At 40.0% G+C, this 19870-nt stretch overlaps 1 protein-coding gene across 2 annotated transcripts; it reads left to right on the top strand.

Annotated features, from left to right (window-relative positions):
• Nucleotides 1–4162: 4162 nt before the first annotated feature.
• On the top strand, nucleotides 4163–17217 carry ldlrb (low density lipoprotein receptor b). 2 transcript variants are annotated; one of them, XM_084564506.1, is made up of 18 exons: nucleotides 4163–4193; nucleotides 4340–4444; nucleotides 8602–8727; nucleotides 9267–9389; nucleotides 9961–10335; nucleotides 10535–10660; nucleotides 10772–10894; nucleotides 11143–11265; nucleotides 11405–11533; nucleotides 11667–11838; nucleotides 12073–12300; nucleotides 12390–12508; nucleotides 12597–12736; nucleotides 12883–13024; nucleotides 13118–13270; nucleotides 13365–13535; nucleotides 15037–15111; nucleotides 15242–17217. In XM_084564506.1, the coding sequence occupies exons 2-18, from the start codon at nucleotides 4363–4365 to the stop codon at nucleotides 15535–15537; spliced, it is 2703 nt and encodes a 900-aa protein (XP_084420632.1). In that variant the 5' UTR covers nucleotides 4163–4193; nucleotides 4340–4362; the 3' UTR covers nucleotides 15538–17217. The 2 variants fall into 2 exon arrangements, with proteins under 2 accessions (XP_084420632.1, XP_084420633.1); XM_084564507.1 differs by lacking the exon at nucleotides 4163–4193 and having other exon boundaries at nucleotides 4201–4444; nucleotides 15242–15405; nucleotides 15494–17217.
• Nucleotides 17218–19870: the final 2653 nt, after the last annotated feature.

The following is a 19870-nucleotide window of genomic DNA, read 5'->3' as shown; positions in this document are numbered from 1 at the left end:
AGACATGAGCAACATATACATACAAACTGAGATATTCACCAGACTTTAAAAATGTCAGGTAAAGTTTAGTTTTCAGAGGAACATTTCATTGCAAACTATTTAAATCCTCTTCTAAACATCGCTGCAGTTGTATTCACTGCTTTTGCACTTCTGGGGAAGATACAGACTTATTAGACAAATGGCTTGTAAGTTTTATGCCCAAAGTATTAATCACAGCTGTTGTCATAAAGCTGTAAAATGTAATGACCCAGTTCAACCACAGGGAGGAAGTCTCATATAAACGCAGTAATACCAGGTCAGTTTCATTGTGACGCTGCCACTAGTAACAGAACAGCGTTTTTAAATGAAATACATTTAAAGAGCTGTATTTATTAAGTTTTGGTTATTTTTTACACTCGTCTTTCTGCATTTGAGCATTCCTTTGGTCCAATCAGACCAGTTTCCTACAATGACCAAAGCCCCCAACATAGCATTAATTCAAAATCACATTGTAAGCTCCTGAACTCACTTCTCTGTAAGGTCATACCAATAAATGAAAGCAGAACCTAATATATTTCTCTGTTTACTTTGTCTCAAGTATAAATATGTAGAGTGTCTGTATAGGGGAGGGAACCTGGCACATGTTAAGAAGTGTGAGTGTGATTTAAAAAGGAATCTCAACAGTGAGTTAAGTGTTGGAGGTCCAAGTGTTTGCTCTATATGGAGAAGATGGGGAGGGGGCGAACTTGGTTTCTTGATTTCTAGGAACCCCTCAACTCCTCCTTCAGCAACTCAAAACCAGCTGTTAACAGCTGCCTGGAGAGGAGGGGCAGTTTAACTACTCCTCAACTCCCCTCCAAAAAACACAGAGGAAGCAGCACTCTGGCTTTTGCACAGTAGTCCATGTAACGTTGCCTATATAACACACATCCAAGCTTTGCTCTTAAGATGCATAAATGTTACATTTTCATTCTACTGTGGTAACCCAAACAGTTCAAATATATTTTTTTATTCAAATAATTATTATTGTCTTGGATCACTGGGGGTTCGCTGTTTTGTGTGACAATACATTTAGCTAGATACAGACTTCAAACAAGTCCATGAGCAGAGTTCAGTTGAGGGTGTTGTGGACTGTGAAAATCAAACCATTGACTTGCAGCCCCAAAGCTGCTTCTCTTCCCACAGCCATCTTAGACCTTTCTCACAGTGAACATTTCCTACAAGGGCTCATCTGGGATTTGAACTCTGGACCTGTCACACCTTAAGTGAGAATCATAGACCAAAATGCCACCTACTCAAAGGCTATGCAGCCTCTTGTTTATAATCTCTGTTTTCTTGTTAGTCTCCTGTAATGCACAAGCTTTGAACTGTACAAATAGATGGACCTGAATTACTTTTAAGATCTTGAGTTGTGAAAAGTACACAAAATGGAAACAAAGACACACCATGCTCTTTTTAATGTGTGTGTACCCTTCTGATTAGTGCACATGACTTAGTTGGGTTTAATTTCATTTGAGCATGTCAAGTATTGTCCCATTACTATCAAAACAAATCTCCTTCAGGCCTCTGTGTTTGTGTGTGTGCAAATGTGTACAGTATGCTTACACTTATCAGATTTGTTGGCCTTGAGACACTCTTGGTTTTGCACATGACTTAGTACACATAGTGAGTCAGTGTCTGCCTCTGAATTGTGTTCTCTGTTTAGTAGGAGTTTCAGTGTGACCTGCCTTCATAGTTAGATTACTGATTTTATACTTCTAATTCTTTGTGTTTCCTGTTTTCTTCACTGCTGACACTGGAGGACTAGTTGGCATATTCTCTATAGAAGGAACTAATCAGCATGGTGTCAGACTTCTGAACCACTGTTTAACAGTCTCTTCAGCAATTCAGATGGTAGTAGTAAAGAAATATGACAGTTCAGACTGAATATCAGGCCACCAATCAGTGCCAGGCAAAAGCAAGTACAGTGTGCACACATAGTGACACACACAAGATAAGAAGAAGATAACAAGATTTGAGAGAAATGCAGCAGTCATCAAGTCATTAACATACAATTGAAAATGGTATTCAGAAAGCTACTGGGTTTGTTTGGATAAATTGAAAATTCTTGACAAGTGAAACACATTGTTTGCATCAATGCATACTTTGCATTTATGTGTCATTTTCTGAATCACTTTAAATTATTGGTCTCATCCCTAAAGTCACCAACACAGCTGTTGTCTGATGAAATGCACAAAGCTTTACTATGTTAATGCTACAAGAACTAAGGAAACATACACCTTTTAAACCTTTTATTGTTGTGACTTTTTCCACATTAAATCATGGCTGACAGCTTGCTATAAGAGTCATATGTCTTTCCTATAACATGTGACACCTGCTTTTCCTGCAATAACAATTCAAAACCTCGTTCAGCTTTACCTGTAAATGTCTTGACCTACCAATTTATTCTAATGTTTCCAATGCAACTGAAAAGGGGCACAGTTTCAGCAGGATTTGAATGACTCATACGTACTTTACAATCCATTACAAAAGTCAGAAAGGTGGACGTTTTACAAAGTTGTGTGCAGGTGACAAATGTAGTTAAAATGTGCACTTTAACATGACACTTTCAGCGTGACGCTCTGTGGGTGTGTTAACAGTGTGTAGTGATGACGGGTGAGGCAGAATGTAATCCAGCCGCTATTTTGACATTCCAGGAATACCTCCCACAGCTCATTCCCTCCCTCCACCAGGAGCCTGGTCTCCGCTTACACACACACATGATCTCCTCTTTAAAACACAGTTACAGTTTCTCTGGCTGGTTATTAGTGATCATGACTTATAAACCAAAACCCTCTCTATTTCACAGACACTGATCACAAACTCATTAAATGCACTGGCGCCTCCAATACTGCAGCTTCCAATCTGTGAAGCCATATATATTTTCTAATGGTTATCCTATAATTGTTATCCATGTAATGTACTACACTCTAATTGCTGTCATGATGGAAAACAACATTTGAGGGAAAGCTGGGAAAACTCTGCTTTTCTGTGTAATTCTCAGTTAGTCTTTTGGGGATTACATCAGTGAGCAGAAGGAAAAGAAAACAGTGACTGAGTAGAGCATATTTTCTCTATGACTATCACATCCATGGAAAAATATGAACACTCTTGAACTGTAAGTCATCTGGTTTCCAGAACTGAAATAACGGTTTCTAAAAATTGAAGATTTTTCTGCATTTGTCAGATTTTGCTGTGTGTTCCAAGGCACATTTTGCATCACCAACAATGTTCACGATTTGTTTTGCAAATGATCGATTTGCTCTTGAAGTGCAGACTCAAGTTAACCCAGTGCCTTACATTTGATAGGCACGTACCAGCATGACTTTTAACTATCCAGACAATTTTAGTGGTTACCTGATCTCTTAACCTTAGTTCCACATTCCTAACAACATTATCTCCAGTTATAGAAGTGTATTGTTTATATTGTGTCATATTTTTAATTTTTTTCCCCCTGTACACGTTGAACTGGATTAGTTTGTTGCTATACCTTTTAAGTCAGTTTGGTCTTGAAATTAAGTTAAATAAATGCAATATATATAGCTATATATTGACAATTTAAACACTGTATAGCCATTTTCCTGGAAATCTAAAGTACCACACCACTCGCCCAAGAGTTTTTTTTTTAAAAAAAAATCTTATATGAGTCTTGCCTCGGAAGACTCATATAGATTTCCTGGAAATCTAAAGTACCACTCGCCCAAGAGTATTCTTTAAAAGAAAAAAAAATAAATATGTCATGAGTCTTGCCTCGGAAGAAAGCTGCCCCTATACGCACGAACCCTTGCTGTCACATGTGAGTCCACTCCGCATGTGGTAGCACACGTAGGCATGTGGATAAACACACGGTATTTTGTCTTCTGGCTTTCCCTGTTAACCTGGCTATTTGATGTGACTACTTTTTATGACAGTTTATTGCAGTCTTGTGACAGCAATATAAAATCGGATATCAATATAAAAAGTGTAATAATGTACAACTATATCATCCTCTTCCTTACACGCGCACACAGAAACACACCGGTTTGAGAGGAAGCGACGGGTTGATGGATCGGTGATGGAGGTGATGGAGGTGATACAGCAGCTTTTTGGCTCCTCCCCCCGGCGTTGCCCATGTCTAATTTCAAACATCACACCACTGCTCAAGCACCGCCCTCCTGTCAGCGGCATAGAAAATGGTCAGAGGTGAATCGAAACCCACAATATTTTCCTCGCATTCGTCCTTTACGCACAGCCGTGGCGCGACTGTTTTGTGTGCCCTCGACTCCTGAATCAGTCTTTTGCGCACACAGTTGCACTCTTTACCTGTGACTTTTCTGAAAAGGGCCTAATAAAAAAGGAGAGGACATGGCTGGGACGAGGAGGGGAGTCACCGGACTGTCCACATGCTGGTTTCTGCTGATGCTGATTCATTGTTTGGCTGAAGCGGGTAAGAAACTTGCGTCTTTTTGTTCTTCTTAGATTTATTGTGTTCTCATTCATATAAATATATTTATATATTCAAATATAAACGTAAAGTTTATTTCTTATATGTTGTGTTCTGACTTGGTTCGGGCTTCTGGACTGTTTGTGTTACAAATGTAAATGTTTCCAATAACTCTTGCACCGAACATGATTCGGCAGAATGACTTTACTAAATTTTAATTTTACTTTATATACTCTGGTCATTTATAATAGCTACAATGAGAATATGAACACTGAAAAAAGACCGGCTGTGACATCCCGGTATCGTTTACAATTTGGTCATATAGAAATGGAATTTACGCACCACGTTTTGATTGGTCCGTTTCGCTCTTTAATGTTGGGGAACAGCCAATCATGCGTGTAGACCGGCCGGTTTTGAGTTTCAACTGGGCGGGGCAAACGCAGAAACGGGCGGTTGTCAACGAGAAAGGGAGGGTGCGACTCAAACACAAGACTCGCCAACCCCTGCAAGCTGGAGGAAATGGGGTTTAGGAAAAGGCTGCTTTACTCTTTTAGCAGCAAGCTTATTTATAATTAATACGCGTGTGTCCCCCTCCCCCTGCCAAATTATCGTATTGACCACCCAGTTCCGAAAAATCGCACCATGGCTGAGAATAGGTCCTAACAGTTTGTGCTGACTGGATGTGGAATTAATGAATGAATGAAAGAATAGACGAATGAGTTGAGTACACTGTTCACAAAAACACCACAAGACATTAAGATTCAAATAAAGAAAGCATTAGGCAGAAAATAACACATGACAAAGACCTGTGCAAGAAAAATAAAATGGAATAAAAAGGAAATAAAAGACATTAAATTACAATATGAAACATTCAGAATCAAGAGCGCAACCCAGAAAATACACAGCAGAGGAGATGAGAAAACCAAATAACCAAAAATCCTACTGCCTGTTAAACCGCACTTTAAATGAAGAATCTGTGACCTATGACTATACATAGCTTATGCTTTATAGACACTGAATGAAACAGATAACAAATTTCAGCAGACAATGAATTTATTCTTTTATCATTACACCGTGCCATTGCTGTCAAAAGATTTACACTGAATACCAGTAAAGGAGTGAACCTAATGCCTTTCAAGGCCAACAGTATGCTGTGGCCCCATTTTACCAACTGCTCCAGTAATCCCCCAACAAACTCTCCTCCAAGAGCTTTCCAGCTTAAAACTTCTTTTTTTTTTCTCCCTGGTTTGCAGTGCTCACTTCCAGTCATCAGATGTGCTCCCAGAGATCTGATGCCTCAGTCTTTTTCTTTGTTTAAAGTTCTGTCTCTAGTTTGTTTAATGGATTCATTCTGTGTTTAGCATACTCCTGAAATGAGATATAGCGACATACTGTAATATGGTGGAGTGAAGACTGGAAGGCTAAACCTTTACAGTACGGTGACTCACTAAGACAAACACTCTGTAGTTTCTCTTATCAGTCATTTAGAAATCCCCTGAAGCATGCTTTATAATTAAAGAAGTGGATTTACCATCACATTTGCATCCACCTATGAATTCAAATGAAACCTTGCAGGTAGTCAACGGATGTTTGCAGCGAGAAGATATATTGTGGTTAAGAGAAAACCCACGCAGGAAACGTTTAGCAGTTTGACTTTTTCTGCAGACAGCGACCTCATTATCAAGCACTTACAGACTAGTCTTTAACTAAGATCGTTAGATGGACTCTTGGTGTGCAGGAATAACACTTTTTAGGCACATTGTCATACAACAGAAAATTTTTCACATAGAAACTCAAATGAACAAATGGACTTAAATGAACTCATCTCTCTTTAAGTAGGGCGAGATTGTTGAAAACAACCACACGCCTACATCCAAAGTAGCAGTGAGTGATATTAGTCCTCAAGCTGAACATGCATCTGGGTGTTTGTTTGAATAAATAAACCCAGCTCTTTGCATATGTATATTGTATATGCTACGTATGTACCATAAACAGACAGAAATGCATTGTCGGGGCAGAAAGTGTGGTCACAAAGGTGGATTGTTGTCACGCCGCGTTACGACGACTTATCTAAGGGCTGGAGAAGAGTTTCCAGTCTCTGCTGTCAAACAATCTCACTTTTGGTACATTTTGAACTGAATTATTGCTCTCTGATATGTGTTTGAGGTAGAGCTCAGAAGGCCTTACATAGTGCTCTAACAGTAAAGTCGGCTGGTTGTCAGTGTCACACTGCTGGTATTTATAGTATCTGAAGGATGCAGAAGCAACTGAAGCACACTCTGCCTGTCACCTTTTTCAAACCCTCAGCCTGCAGTTTGTGTTCTTAAACTCAACCTGCTGTATTAGTGTCTGCGCCACATGCTTTTAGCACTCTTTAAATATATTGATTAATGTAGCAGTGTGTGTTTGTGAACTTTTCATTCACAGTTTATCCTACGATTGATGACCCACCTCAGTTAGCTATGGGGAAAATGTGTGACACTTTAAAAGAACAGATTTCAAGTGGCTTATCTGTTTTTTCTCGTCCTTGATTACATTTTGAAGAATAAATGTTGGATATTTCTCAATATTAATGACTAATACAGCTCAGGACCACACCTTAAAGACCTAACATCTTCCTCATTAAGCAATGCAAAGCTTCTCTTTTCTACACAGAAAAGACTTCTAGTGTAAAGTATCAAAGGAAACCTCATTTTCCTAAACAGTCACCTTAAGAGGCTCATGACTCATTTGTGGAAATGGCAGGAAAGAATAACACTGGCAAAATTGAAACACAGGCCCATGTAGTTTGCGGTTTCACAGACGAGGTCAGGAGTTTGAAGGACAGGAAGCGCTTGACATACTTCTGCTACTTCTCCTTTTACTACGATAAAAGGACAGTTCCTAAAAAAGGAAAGTAAGCGAGAGTTCTTTTATATGCAGTTGTAAATTTATCAGGGAGTTTCTTCGGAACAGCTTTGGAAACTCTCTTCCTGGCTGCTTGCCCGGTCTCCCCGCCAAGTGTGTGGAACCGTTGGTGTGTGTTCAAGTTTTTTTCTGTGAAAACGTAAGGTTCTGAGATGCACAGGGAGATTTATTTTTTTTTTTTCAGATTACAGAAACCAAGGCTTAACGTTCCCAAGAATAAGCGAAGGGAAGATATAGTCAACTTGTCACTTCTGTTTTTTTTTTTTTTCGTTTTTTACAGTTTAAGAGAAGAAGGGACGTAACTCTTGGCATGTCCAGAGTTGAGAAAGCATCCTTTCCTTATAATCCGAAAAACATCACTCTGTCGTAACCAGTCAGACGTGTCCTGTCCTTTTGTAGATGTCATCACTCACCGACACTCTCGAGTTGACAGACTTCCTTGTGTTTAGAGTCTCCGCCTCATTCTGTGGGTCACTGTGGTGATGCTGTTATGAGGAATGCCACTCTGGGACCAATCAGCAGCTGGTGGTGTGATTGTTCAACTCCTCCCATGCCATTGTCTTAAAGGGATAGACTAACAATGTCCCCAGCCTCCAAGTCACAGGAGAGGCAGGCAGTGCCTAGGTGATGGAGGATGACACGCACTCACTGTGAACGGCCTGCGTTTACATGTGAAACACTTGCTTTAACTGATGTGTTCACTGAGGTGTGATTGTCTGGGGGGCAAGACCTCTAAGCCCAAAATAAACCACGGCCAATCTAAGGTCGCACAAACTCAGACTTTCAAACCTCAACATTGAAGTGAAGCTGTTTCCACCTATGTGGCAAAAAGAGGCTTGAGTCCAGTTTTAAAATGCAGACTTGCATATGTGAGTCAGTGGAAGACAGAAAGAAGGAAAGACCTTCCTGTGTCTAAATACTTAACATTAAAGTTGTGTTGTTAAATGTCTTGTTCACATGAATAAGGGAACCACACAGTGTGTCTTAATCTCCTCTGAGTTAAGCAACATGTTAAAGGTGTGGTTTTCACAGCTTTACTTATCTGAGCTTCATAAGCCTTCAATTAGAATTTTTGTAGTTTTCAGTCAAACATTAACTTCACAAGGATATCAGTTTTGCATCGAATCAGGCTCACATGAAGGTGTTCGGCAAGCGGTAAATGGAGCAGCAAACACTGATAAAGTCAGAACTTGCGGATGTAAAGGAGGGCGTGAGTTTGTCCTTGTGTCACACTGGTGTTTTTTCATTCACAGATGCAGCCTTCACATGCAGCTCTTCACAGTTTAAGTGTGGAAATGGGAGGTGCATCACTCGCAGGTGGACTTGTGATGGAACTGATGACTGTGGTGACGGAACCGATGAACTGCCTGCCACCTGTGGTATGTTATTTAATCAGCGAGGCCCATAGAGTTAATCCAACCTTAAACAGAGCAACAGCTAATAATACATATGGATTTATCTGCTCATCACAAAATCATATTTTTGAGTATTTGTAAAATAGCAAAACAAATGCCATTTCCTACTGCTTAGGAGATTTTTATACAACCATCAGTTAGTGTAAGTTTATATGTGACGAGAGATCGAATAATCACGTATGACAAGCTATTTAATTTCTCCTTTTTACAGAATATCAGAAAGAGGATTTTTTTTAATGTCAATTGATTGATGTTGTATAAATTAAATTCACAAAACAAGATGAAACAAATAAAGAACTATTCTCTATACCTCTATATAGTTTTTGACCTGTTTGCCTACTCCTAACATAACATCAGCATCACAAAAGTTAATCAGGAAAACACTTGAACACATAAAGCTACAGTATAGCAGTACCTTCCAGGATTTTTCCATTATACAGCACAATATTCATAGCTCTCTAAAGTTACATCTAATCAGTCATTCTTCATCTTTCTGTCCTCAGCGGCCAAAACGTGTCAGGAGACAGAGTTCAACTGTGGCGCTCCAATGAATCAGTGTATACCGGGAACGTGGCACTGTGATGGCAAAGCTGACTGTAAGAACGAGGCTGATGAGAAAAACTGCAGTAAGTTTTCTACCTTAATATCGCTCATTCCCTTTATCGGTATCAACAAAAGTTAAATCTTATGAAAACATCACAAACTGATTCACTGAAAATGTATACAAGAATGCTTTTTGTTTGAGTTGAGATGATCTTAAACCATGTCGGAAAATGAGGAAAAGAACAAAAATGTAGACAAATTGACTGATGATGACATGATTAAAACCCATTCCAGTTATTAATGATTATATTATTAACAATAAAGCACTCAATAAATAATAATTGATTAATCTTATAAATTAGAATGTAATCAGAAAGTAAATCAGTATTTAAAGAAATTATAAATAAATTATTAAATAATGTAAAGTGCATTGAGGCACAGGTAATTTCAAATGAATTATTACTAAATGACTAAATAATTGACAATAAATACAGAACTACAGTTAATTTGTCTTAAGCTAGCAGTATTACCTGAATTAAATACATAATTCTAATGATTTAATACATGTAAATGTGGTATTTAGAAACAAATATAAAATATCGCCACTGATGCTCTGGTCATTGACTTCTTTCTCCCTCTCGTGTCTAACCACAGCGGCTAAACAATGCCAAGGTGATGAGTTTCGCTGTGCCAACGGCCAGTGCATATCCACCTCATTTGTTTGCGACAGCGACAACGACTGTTCCGATGGTTCGGATGAGGTGTCCTGCCCCAAACCCACCTGTAACTCCCAGTCCTTCCAGTGCAACAACTCGCTGTGTGTGCCGGCACTGTGGCGCTGCGATGGAGACACGGACTGTCCTGATGGGTCTGATGAGTGGCCGGAGAACTGTGTGGGAAGGAACACAGAGAAGAAGGGACGCTGCAGCTCCCACGACTTCCAGTGTGCCAGTGGGGAGTGTATCCACGGCCGCTGGCGGTGCGATGGAGGCATGGACTGCCAGGATCACTCAGACGAGTTCAACTGCAGTGAGTTGGTCTTCTAAGAGTGTTATTTATCACTAGCTTTTCTCATTCTATCATGTTTTCCTCTGTTAAAACTTAGATATGTTCTTGCTTTAATAGAAAGTCAGGTTGGCCCATAGTGGGCTCCATTTCCCTTTCTCTTTGTCACTCCTCACTCCCTCCTATGTTTTTTATGTTTCATTCATTTCTCTTCTTTTTCTAGGTCGACCTATTTGCCGTCCAGATGAGTTCCAGTGTAATGACGGCATCTGTATCCATGGCAGCCGCCAGTGTGATGGTGCCGCTGACTGCAGGGACCTCAGCGATGAGAATGGTTGCCACACACAAGGTAACTCTAATCATAATCCAATACAGTTTCACCCACGCAATTAACTAATATTCTCTTCCTTGTGGCTCATTCAAATGTATTTATTTTCACCTGCTCTTCTTTTTTCCACAGAAAGTGAATGTGAAGGCCCAACCAAGTTCAAGTGTCGCAGTGGGGAGTGCATCAGCATGGACAAAGTATGCAACAAGCAGAGAGATTGCAGGGACTGGTCTGATGAGCCTGTGAAAGAGTGTGGTAAGTGAAGCCCTATTTAAGCATTCTGATTGTCTGCATCCTTTTCCCACTATTTGCAAATAAAGTCCTGCTCATAAAAAAAAAAAACACAGCTCAGCTTAGCTGCCACTTTACGAAAAACAAAATTTTGCTTCGAATGGCCTTGATAGTTTGTTGTTTTAAATGAGTCTGGTCTCTGTTTATTTCACCATGAGGAACTGATTGCCATGGATGCTATTTGAAAGGTCTGTGCCTCTTTGTCTCCACAGATAACAATGAGTGCCTTAAAGAAAATGGTGGCTGCTCCCATTATTGCAGTGATCTGAAGATTGGCTACAACTGCTCCTGCCGTGCCGGATACATCCTGAAGGATGACAAAAAAACATGTGAAGGTGAGAAGAGACAGACTGACAGACTGAAATTTGAACTTTAGTCTGAGAATCAGGCTTGGAGATGCATTTTAAGAAAACTACATGTTGTAAGAATTGTTTCCATTGTGACAATTTCTCACTCAAGCCTTTTTTTCTACAGACATTGACGAGTGTGCTGAGCCAGACACTTGCAGTCAGATCTGCATCAACCTGCCTGGCAGCTACAAGTGTGACTGTGAGAAGGGCTATAAGATTGATCCTGTGACCAAAACATGCAAAGCAGAATCAGGTAGTGTCCAAAGGAATGCCTGCTTCTACCTAATTCTTACTCCTAAGAGACAATATTCTGACTACATGACCTTTTTAGATGTATAGCTCAGTCTAAAAACCAAGACTCACCTTTCCCGTTCTGTCTCCTCCAGGCACAGTACCCACCCTCTACTTCACTAACAGACATGAGGTGAGGAAGTTGACGGTGGACCGCAGAGAGTACATCCATGTGATCACACAGCTGAAGAACGCTGTGGCTCTGGACATGGATATGCCAAACAAGATGATCTTCTGGTCCGATCTGTCACTGAAGAAAATCTACAGGTTAGAAATAGTCACATAGTCAAAAAACGTTAATGACCCATGTTTGTATCTTGATCGAACATGTAGTAGAATGGAGTCATCTACTGGTTTAAGCTCTTGACTCTTTACTTTTATCTCATGTTGACTGATTGCCAGTAAAGACAAATAAACATTTCTGTATGTATGCTGGATTGCAGATAAAGCTGAATTTGTCTCTAAACTGGATCTCTCCACTCTTTCTGCCCTTCCCTCCAGCTCCAAGATAGATTTGGCCAGTAACTCTTCTCACCACAATGTGGTAATTGGCAGTGGCACTGAGGCCCCAGAGGACATTGCGGTGGACTGGATCCATGGTAACATCTACTGGACTGACAGCGTTTTGAAGACTATATCTGTGGCAACGACAGATGGAAGTAAGAGGAAGACCCTCATTTCACAAGGGCTAGATAAGCCTAGGGCCATCGCGATTGACCCAGTAAACAAGTAAGCAAGAGTTTCAATAGATACCTCAATTTAATACAAAATAATAATCTGTCTGTCTTTTCTAATTAGTTTTGCTGTGACATTTTCAGCTTTATGTACTGGACCGACTGGGGTGAGGAGGCTAAGATTGAGAAGAGTGGGCTTAACGGAGCAGATCGCGTTGCCTTGGTAACAGACAACATCGTGTGGCCCAATGGCATCACCCTAGGTAAGCAGAATGTCATGAATTAATGTAATTTCAACTGACTGAGCCATAGCCATAATAACTAGTCATGCTTCACACTCTCTTTGGACAGACATGGTCAACCAGCGTCTGTACTGGGTGGACTCCAAGTTGCATACTCTCTCCAGCATTGATGTGAATGGAGGGACTCGGCACAATCTCATTTTTAACGAGGAGATGCTCTCCCACCCACTCTCCCTGGCTGTCTTTGAGGTTAGTGATGAACACTTACTGGTTTCTTATACATTTGGATCATTGGTGGTTATTCTTACTCAGTCTTCAATCTTAATCTGAATTTGTGTAAACTGTAAGCAATACAATGTTCTGAAAATGCATTCCTGCATTTTTGTTTCTAACAGGAGAAAGTGTTTTGGACGGACATGAACAACAACGCTGTTTTCAGTGCCAACCGCCTTACAGGAAAGGACATCACCAAGCTGGCAACAGACCTGGCACAACCAGAGGACATAGTACTGTACCATAACCTCAAGCAGCCAATCGGTAAGAAAACTCATCTACAGTTGAGGGCCATTATAAAAGCTGTTCAAATGGTACCACGATTTCTAATGCTTTCTCATCTCATTTTCTTTTCAGGCACAAACTGGTGCAGAGAGAGTAACAGTATGAATGGAGGTTGTGAGTTCCTATGCCTCCCTGCTCCCCAGATCAACCAGCAATCTCCTAAATACACATGCGCCTGTCCTTACAACATGGCAATGGCAGATGACATGAGGAAATGTGTAACAGGTAAGTTTCCCTGCACATATCACTAAAAAAGAATTGGAATTTAATCTCAAATCCCAACAGCAAACCGTATGTTTTTGTTTCCCTGAAAATACAGCTGCCCCTCCTACAAAAAGCACAACTGCTGCGCCTCCCCTGACCCAAGCTCCCAAGAAACCTTCTACGACCACGCAGCCAATCCCTACCACTACCACTACTACTACAACCATGGCTACCAGAAAACTTTCAACTACCTCGTCGAGCACACAGCCTATCCCCACTGCTCAAGGTAAAGGAAGTAACTGATATCTTTTGGGGGAATGCAGTGTTGGATGAAGTGACTATAAAAGAAGAGTCTAGAAAATGTGCCTGAGAGTAGTAGTTCTCATGCCATTGTGAGGAACTGTTTTTTAACCATGCTAGTGGTTTCCTCACTTATGGATGGGACTGATATTATTTAGTATAGTGACTCAGACATTTTATGTAACGCAATCATTAATTCAAAATGTTGGTTTATGTCTATATGCATGCAGAACAGTTGTCCATTTTTATATCTTATTTAAAAATTGTTGATGTACATCCATGTAACCTAGGAGAGGGTTTGCTTCCCCTGCAGTTTAATGAAACTTTAATAATGACTTCAAAATGTGGTTAAACTTATTTTTGGTGTGTACTATTATATCATTTTTATTTTTATTTTTTTTATCTCTGAGCCAAACCGATTTGTATTTCCTGAGGCCGTAAAACGGAAAAGTTGTTATGGCAGGTTATATGAACCCTCATATATCAATACACGAACCCTGTGAACCTTTCATTAAGACTCCATCTGGGAGATCCGATCGCGTAAAAGACAGGTGTGAACACCCCCAGGACGCACTGAGATCACATTTGACAGATCCGATCTGACCATATTTGGAGGTGGTCTGGGTCACAAGTGTCCACATGTGTCCGGATTCCTTTAGGAATATGAATGCAATGCATCCTAAGTCATATTAAAGACTGTCTATACTCAACAGGGGTGCTCCTGGATCAGCAGAGTTTTGCCTCATTCATTCAGGAACAAAACATACAGCCACTATTATAAATGACCACCTGAAAAAGAAAAGCACCATAGATGTTAGTTCATTAGTAATAAGAGCCTTTTAAAATATTCTTTCCTCGTAGCTGTTAACTAACCAAATGATATATAAATAATTAAAAAAAAAAAAAAAAAAATCTAAGTGAAAATTTACAAATTAAAGTATTTAATGTGAGTACACAGGTGTGATTCTGTGTTAATTATTTGATGTGGTCATGCTCATGTATGAGGAGACATGTAGGGTTAAGTTAAGTATTTCCTTAATCTTGGTGTGTCTTTATTTACCTTAGTGTGTGTACCAAAATCATGACGCACACACCACAGCCCTGTTCTCTGTTCTGGAGCAGCGGAAGAGATCCATTAGCTATTAAAATATTATACTGCACCCCAGATGATGTCAGAGTTTATTTGCATACAGAGCACGAAACTAAGGTCGGGCCGGGAGACGCATTTGGAGACATGTTAATGCCAGGTCTGAACACACGGAACCAAAAGCTGGTCACTTGCGATCGGATTGCCCAGATTGCATCTTAATGCAACGTCTGAACCTTAAAGTAGGACTGTTTTTGGGCAAGTTCCCACTGCTGTGAATTTAAGCTATCCGCTTCCTGGCTGTTGCTTCGTACAGCATTTAACATACAAACAACAGTGATAGTGCTATTCTAATTTCAGCAATTATATAAATAAAACACTGTATTCTCTGCCTTTTCAGGTAACAGACTAGCAGCTTTGCCAGAAGCAGCCCCTTCAGTCCACCCTGTTGCTCTCTATGTTGTGTTGCCGCTAGGTAAGCAATTTACAGCTCACACTGGAACACTTGGGTACACTTACCCACTTGTACACACAATCTAAATGGCTGTTTAATCCACTTCCCCTGATCTCACCACATGACCTTCGACTTCTCTCTTGCTCTGCAGTGGTCATGTGCCTGGTGGTCTTTGGAGCGATGTTGCTATGGAGACACTGGCGTCAGAAGAACACAAACACCATCCACTTTGACAATCCGGTTTACCAGAAGACAACTGAGGATGAAGTACACATCTGCAGGAACGGCTCTGATGGCGGCTTTGTTTATCCTCAGGTATCTTCACTTTCAAGTAGTGTCAGTAAATACAGTCTTTCAAAACTTTTCAGATGTGCTCATCCTGTTTTTATTTCTCCATTTTCAGCGACAAATGCTGAGCACGGAGGACATGGATATTGCTTGACCTAAAGAAAACACTACCTTTATTGATTTTTTTTTTTCTTGATGGAAGCATGACGAAGAGGCCCCATTTTTTCCGACCACCGCTGCTTAATAACTATTTTCCCTTCTCCCTGGTGACCTAATTTTGTGGCTTATGATTCTGACCTCAGCACTGTGCCGTCCAAGTCTGCAAAGAGAACTGAAGAAGAAAAAATAAATCTTTGAAACTTTAGTATGACAAAATGGAGCATGACGTCTCAAGAAGCCATTTGGTCAGACCCCAGAACAGTTTCAGAATGAAGGACTAATGTATGGTTTCAGAAGAAGATGTTCTTAATCTCAGAGCCTTGACTCTTTTGATGCCATCTGAAAATGTTCTATTTAAACATCCTTGCTAAGATGCAGGTGGTTACTTTGGTTTGCAACCAACACATAACCTTTGGCTGCTGAGTACCTATTATGGAAGACTTTTTTCTGTGACTTGAAAAGCTCGATCTTTACTGTCTTAACTCATGTGTGTTCCTTCCAGGCACACTTTGATAGCTTTATGCACATGCAGAAAATGCTGTATCGATCTCTCCACCTTCCAAACCCCTGGCACCAAAGGCCTACTTACGTCGTACAGAGTTACACATTTAGTTGTCTCTTATATCAGAGGCATTTATCTCTACTATCATCCAATATATTTAGAAGTAAGTCGCATTTAAATCTGTGCTCCTCTGTTATTAACGTTCTCCTTTTGTGTCCAGTCTCCTAAGAATGTATGAGAGTGAGGAGAGTCACAGGTGGTTTCTATTGTCAGTGAAAAAGCTGCTGAGTTTTCTGAAGTCAACCAAAAATGAAGAACATTTTCTTTTTATTTTAATGAAGATAGCAAAGTACAATGTGATTGTAGTTGATTCCTTATTACGTTACTGTAAATAGCTTCTGTACATATTTTGTAAAACACTTGTACGTTCACTCTGGTGTTGCTTTTTTAATTTTGTAAATTTTAATCATGAAATAATGTAAATATGTAACAGATTATTTTTTATTTATTATTAGAAATATATGAGAGAAGGTTTTTGATTGTTGTCCACTTGCTCTAAATAGAGTAAATACTGTTTTTTAGCACCAGACATTGGAAGGTGTTTGGTTTCACCTAAGCCAGACTAACCTTTACATTGTGCAGCTGTTATTTAACTTATGTCAGACAAACCTTAGGCCAACTGCTCTGTTTCCTGTTTGAATCACTCCATCACGTCAACGTTTGTGTTACATGGTGTCTCAGAAAAATGTTGAAGAACCTCTTTGTTCCCCACACCATTGTTTGTTTCCTTCGGTCTTGAATCCATTAACTTATTTTGCTCCTGCTTCTGCTGTCAGTAGAAGCAGTAGTTTTTACTGTGGGATTATGGCACATATTGTTGTGTTCAAACCATGATGTTCTCCTTCACAGCATGAATGTACTGTGTGTGTACTGTAGAGTGGATGCACAGCAGTCTGCTTGTTAATGAACATTGCTTTGTTCATTTTAATTTGTGATGTTTTTTTCAGTTGCATAAGGATGGAAATAAACTTGGATAATATTCTGATTTGTACTTTGTTTAGTGCGTATACTTACATATACAATCATTTAGCTGGGGGAAAAAAAATCAATTTGGCATTGTATAATTTCTTGTTGTTGTGAACTTTTGTAGACCACTTGCAAAATCTTCATACTGTATATAATATTTATCACATGCTGTTTACACTTACTATGCAGCCTGGGACTGAAACATAGCTAAACCCTCATCTGCTCCAATTCTGTTGATTAGGTCGTAGTTAAACAGGAAACATGTAGTAAACTGATCCCAATGCTGAATATTCTTTACAGGGCTCTCAAATGACAGAGCTAATTATTTTTAATGTTGTTTTATCCTCATGTTCCTTGGAAACGCTGCCATTACACTTCATCTACATCGTCATAAATTATGTACACAGAGTGAATGAGCACCTTAATCACCCTCAAACACTCTTTCTTGTTCTCATGCTAACATAACATAAACAAATGCTTTTTAACTCATTTGAATGACTTGCTAGTTACATCTTGTTGGTTTTGTCCTCACAGAAAGGCACTGAGTTCATCCACAGTGCTGTGACTTTTAAATGAATGCCCGTTCACAACAGCAAGGACCTAATGGGAAATATTTTATCACTGACACTGTTTTTCCTTTTTAGATACATAAAAGAGTTTGCATGTGACATTAAAGACATATGATTCAACACAAGTCATTCAAGAAAAAGTGATCCTGGATGATATCAGGATGAAAAAGCAGCGCTGTCTAAGTAGTCCGAGAGAGCCCGACAAACCCATGGGATTGAACAACCAGAAAGCATCCTCTCACTAATCTAATGAACCTCCAACATAATTCATATCTAATAATGGTTTCTCTGTAAAACCCCAGCTCAGCCTGCTTTAGTGCAGAGAGCACTAGAGGTAGGTCAATGAGGAAGCAGTGGTGTGGTATGAACTGAGAAGTGATAGAGAAGTGAATGTACAGCCTTCCTCACAGGAAACCAGAAAGCCTTGTTGTTTTTCTAATATTCAAATTTTAAAAACTCCATAGCTATCACTATGGAGTGTTGCTATGGAGTGTTGTGATATAAAAATTCAACTAAATCAAATCATTAAATTTTCATGCCAGGGGTCATGATGATACAAATGTTTCACCTTAAAAGATCTCTTCTTTGAAGACCATAACTGAGTGCAAAGGAATGACATGCATGCTGTTCAAATATGCGTAAGTTTATTGCTCGAACAAGCCAACTGGCAGAGTTCCCATTACTAATTTCAGCATTGACCCTTTACCTTTAGTGTTGCTGCAATAAATCTTCAGAGCTTATAAAAAATAAAAAGGTTCATCTTTGTTTTGGACAGTATAGACATGAAGATGCACTCATGCTTAGACTTGCAAACCCGCTATGAACTCTGTATAGGTGAAGGTGTGTGTGTGTTTTAACATTGTGGAAACCCAAACGTAACGAAAGCCATTAAATTCCAATGTGAGAACATATTTTAAGGTTAGCGTTAGGTAAGTAGTAGTTAGTTTCACAACTTTGTGTGCTGGAATCGTGCTGAACCATCACCTTACTCTAGTGGAAAGCTGTGGTATGTTGTCTGTCAGGAACTGGGATCCACATTCCAGTGTGACGGACACACCTCTACAATTGTATGAAATCTGATCAAGGCCACTTGTCATATCTAGCTTTGTATATTCACTTTAGTTTATTCTTCTAGTTTTGTGTTTGAAAACTTGATAAATTGGGCATAAATACATTTACAAATGTATCAGTGATGTAAACCCTATTTTCCCATCCCTAGCAGCACCAATGTTGACACTTGAGTACCATTATCTGGTAAATATGCAATACCCATGAGGCAAAAGACAGATACCACTGTGAGTCAGGTGACAGATGACACCTGTTACCGGCTATGTTGGCTGTCATCCGCATCCTCGCCTCACTATTTACATACGTTTGTAGGCTTCCTATTGGCTGCATGGCAAAGACAAGGGCGGAGTTGGATCTCACACCACTGACTCGTAAGCAAAGGGGAGTGTCCTCGAAAACCAGCAGAGGTGTGTGTGTGTGTGTGCGGCGGTGGGGGTGGGGGGTGGGTGGTGATGGAGGATGGTGGATAGATATTCCCATGTCGGGTTATCAAACTGTCCTGATGGGAAGGAACAACAACAGGCCTGTTTGCTCTCTGCATGACAACCTGAGGGCCAAACAAGTTGGTCTCTAACAATAGGAGGCAGGAGGAGGCAACCGCCACTCGATACACTGTAAACTGAAGATGACCTCGTATATAAGTGCAAAGTGGTAAAAGTCACGAGCATCTCTCCTGGACATCCTGAATTAGTTCCAAAACAAGCACTCACATCACATATCAAGGTACATATCACAGGCTGATTCATTAGTATCTCTTACAATATGCTGAGCTCGTGTGATCTGATCCTAACAGTATTCGTTCATTTTCACATAACACTGATTGTCAGATTTAAGGTGCTTCCCATGACACCTAGGCTTCGTTTGTTTACTATTCACTAAACATGACACTTGTTGAGATGTTTTGAGAAACCCAGGTCACCTCATCCAAGTTCACATTTTCACAGGCGAAAGGCCGGGTACACCCTGGACAGGTTGCCAGTCTATCGCAAGGCTAACACAGAGAGACAGACAACCATTCACACTCACGGCCAATTTAGAATCACCAACTAACCTAATGAAATGGATTCGAACCCAGGACCTTCTCACTGTGAGGCATCAGTGCTAACCACCTCGCCACTGTTGTTCCAAATTAGTTTATTCCTATTTCCTATTTGTTTTGGGGAAATGT

Source organism: Chelon labrosus (assembly GCF_963514085.1).
Source record: "Chelon labrosus genome assembly, chromosome: 2".
Classification (NCBI taxonomy): Eukaryota; Metazoa; Chordata; class Actinopteri; order Mugiliformes; family Mugilidae; genus Chelon; species Chelon labrosus.
This window is presented reverse-complemented; position numbering and strand designations above follow the sequence as displayed.

Coding starts and splice junctions, on each gene's coding strand:
- ldlrb (XM_084564506.1), top strand. CDS start 4,363: ATGGCTGGGACGAGGAGGGGAGTCACCGGACTGTCCACATGCTGGTTT. Junction 10,895..11,142: donor TGAGCCTGTGAAAGAGTGTG/GTAAGTGAAGCC, acceptor TTGTCTCCACAG/ATAACAATGAGTGCCTTAAA. Junction 13,271..13,364: donor CATGAGGAAATGTGTAACAG/GTAAGTTTCCCT, acceptor CTGAAAATACAG/CTGCCCCTCCTACAAAAAGC.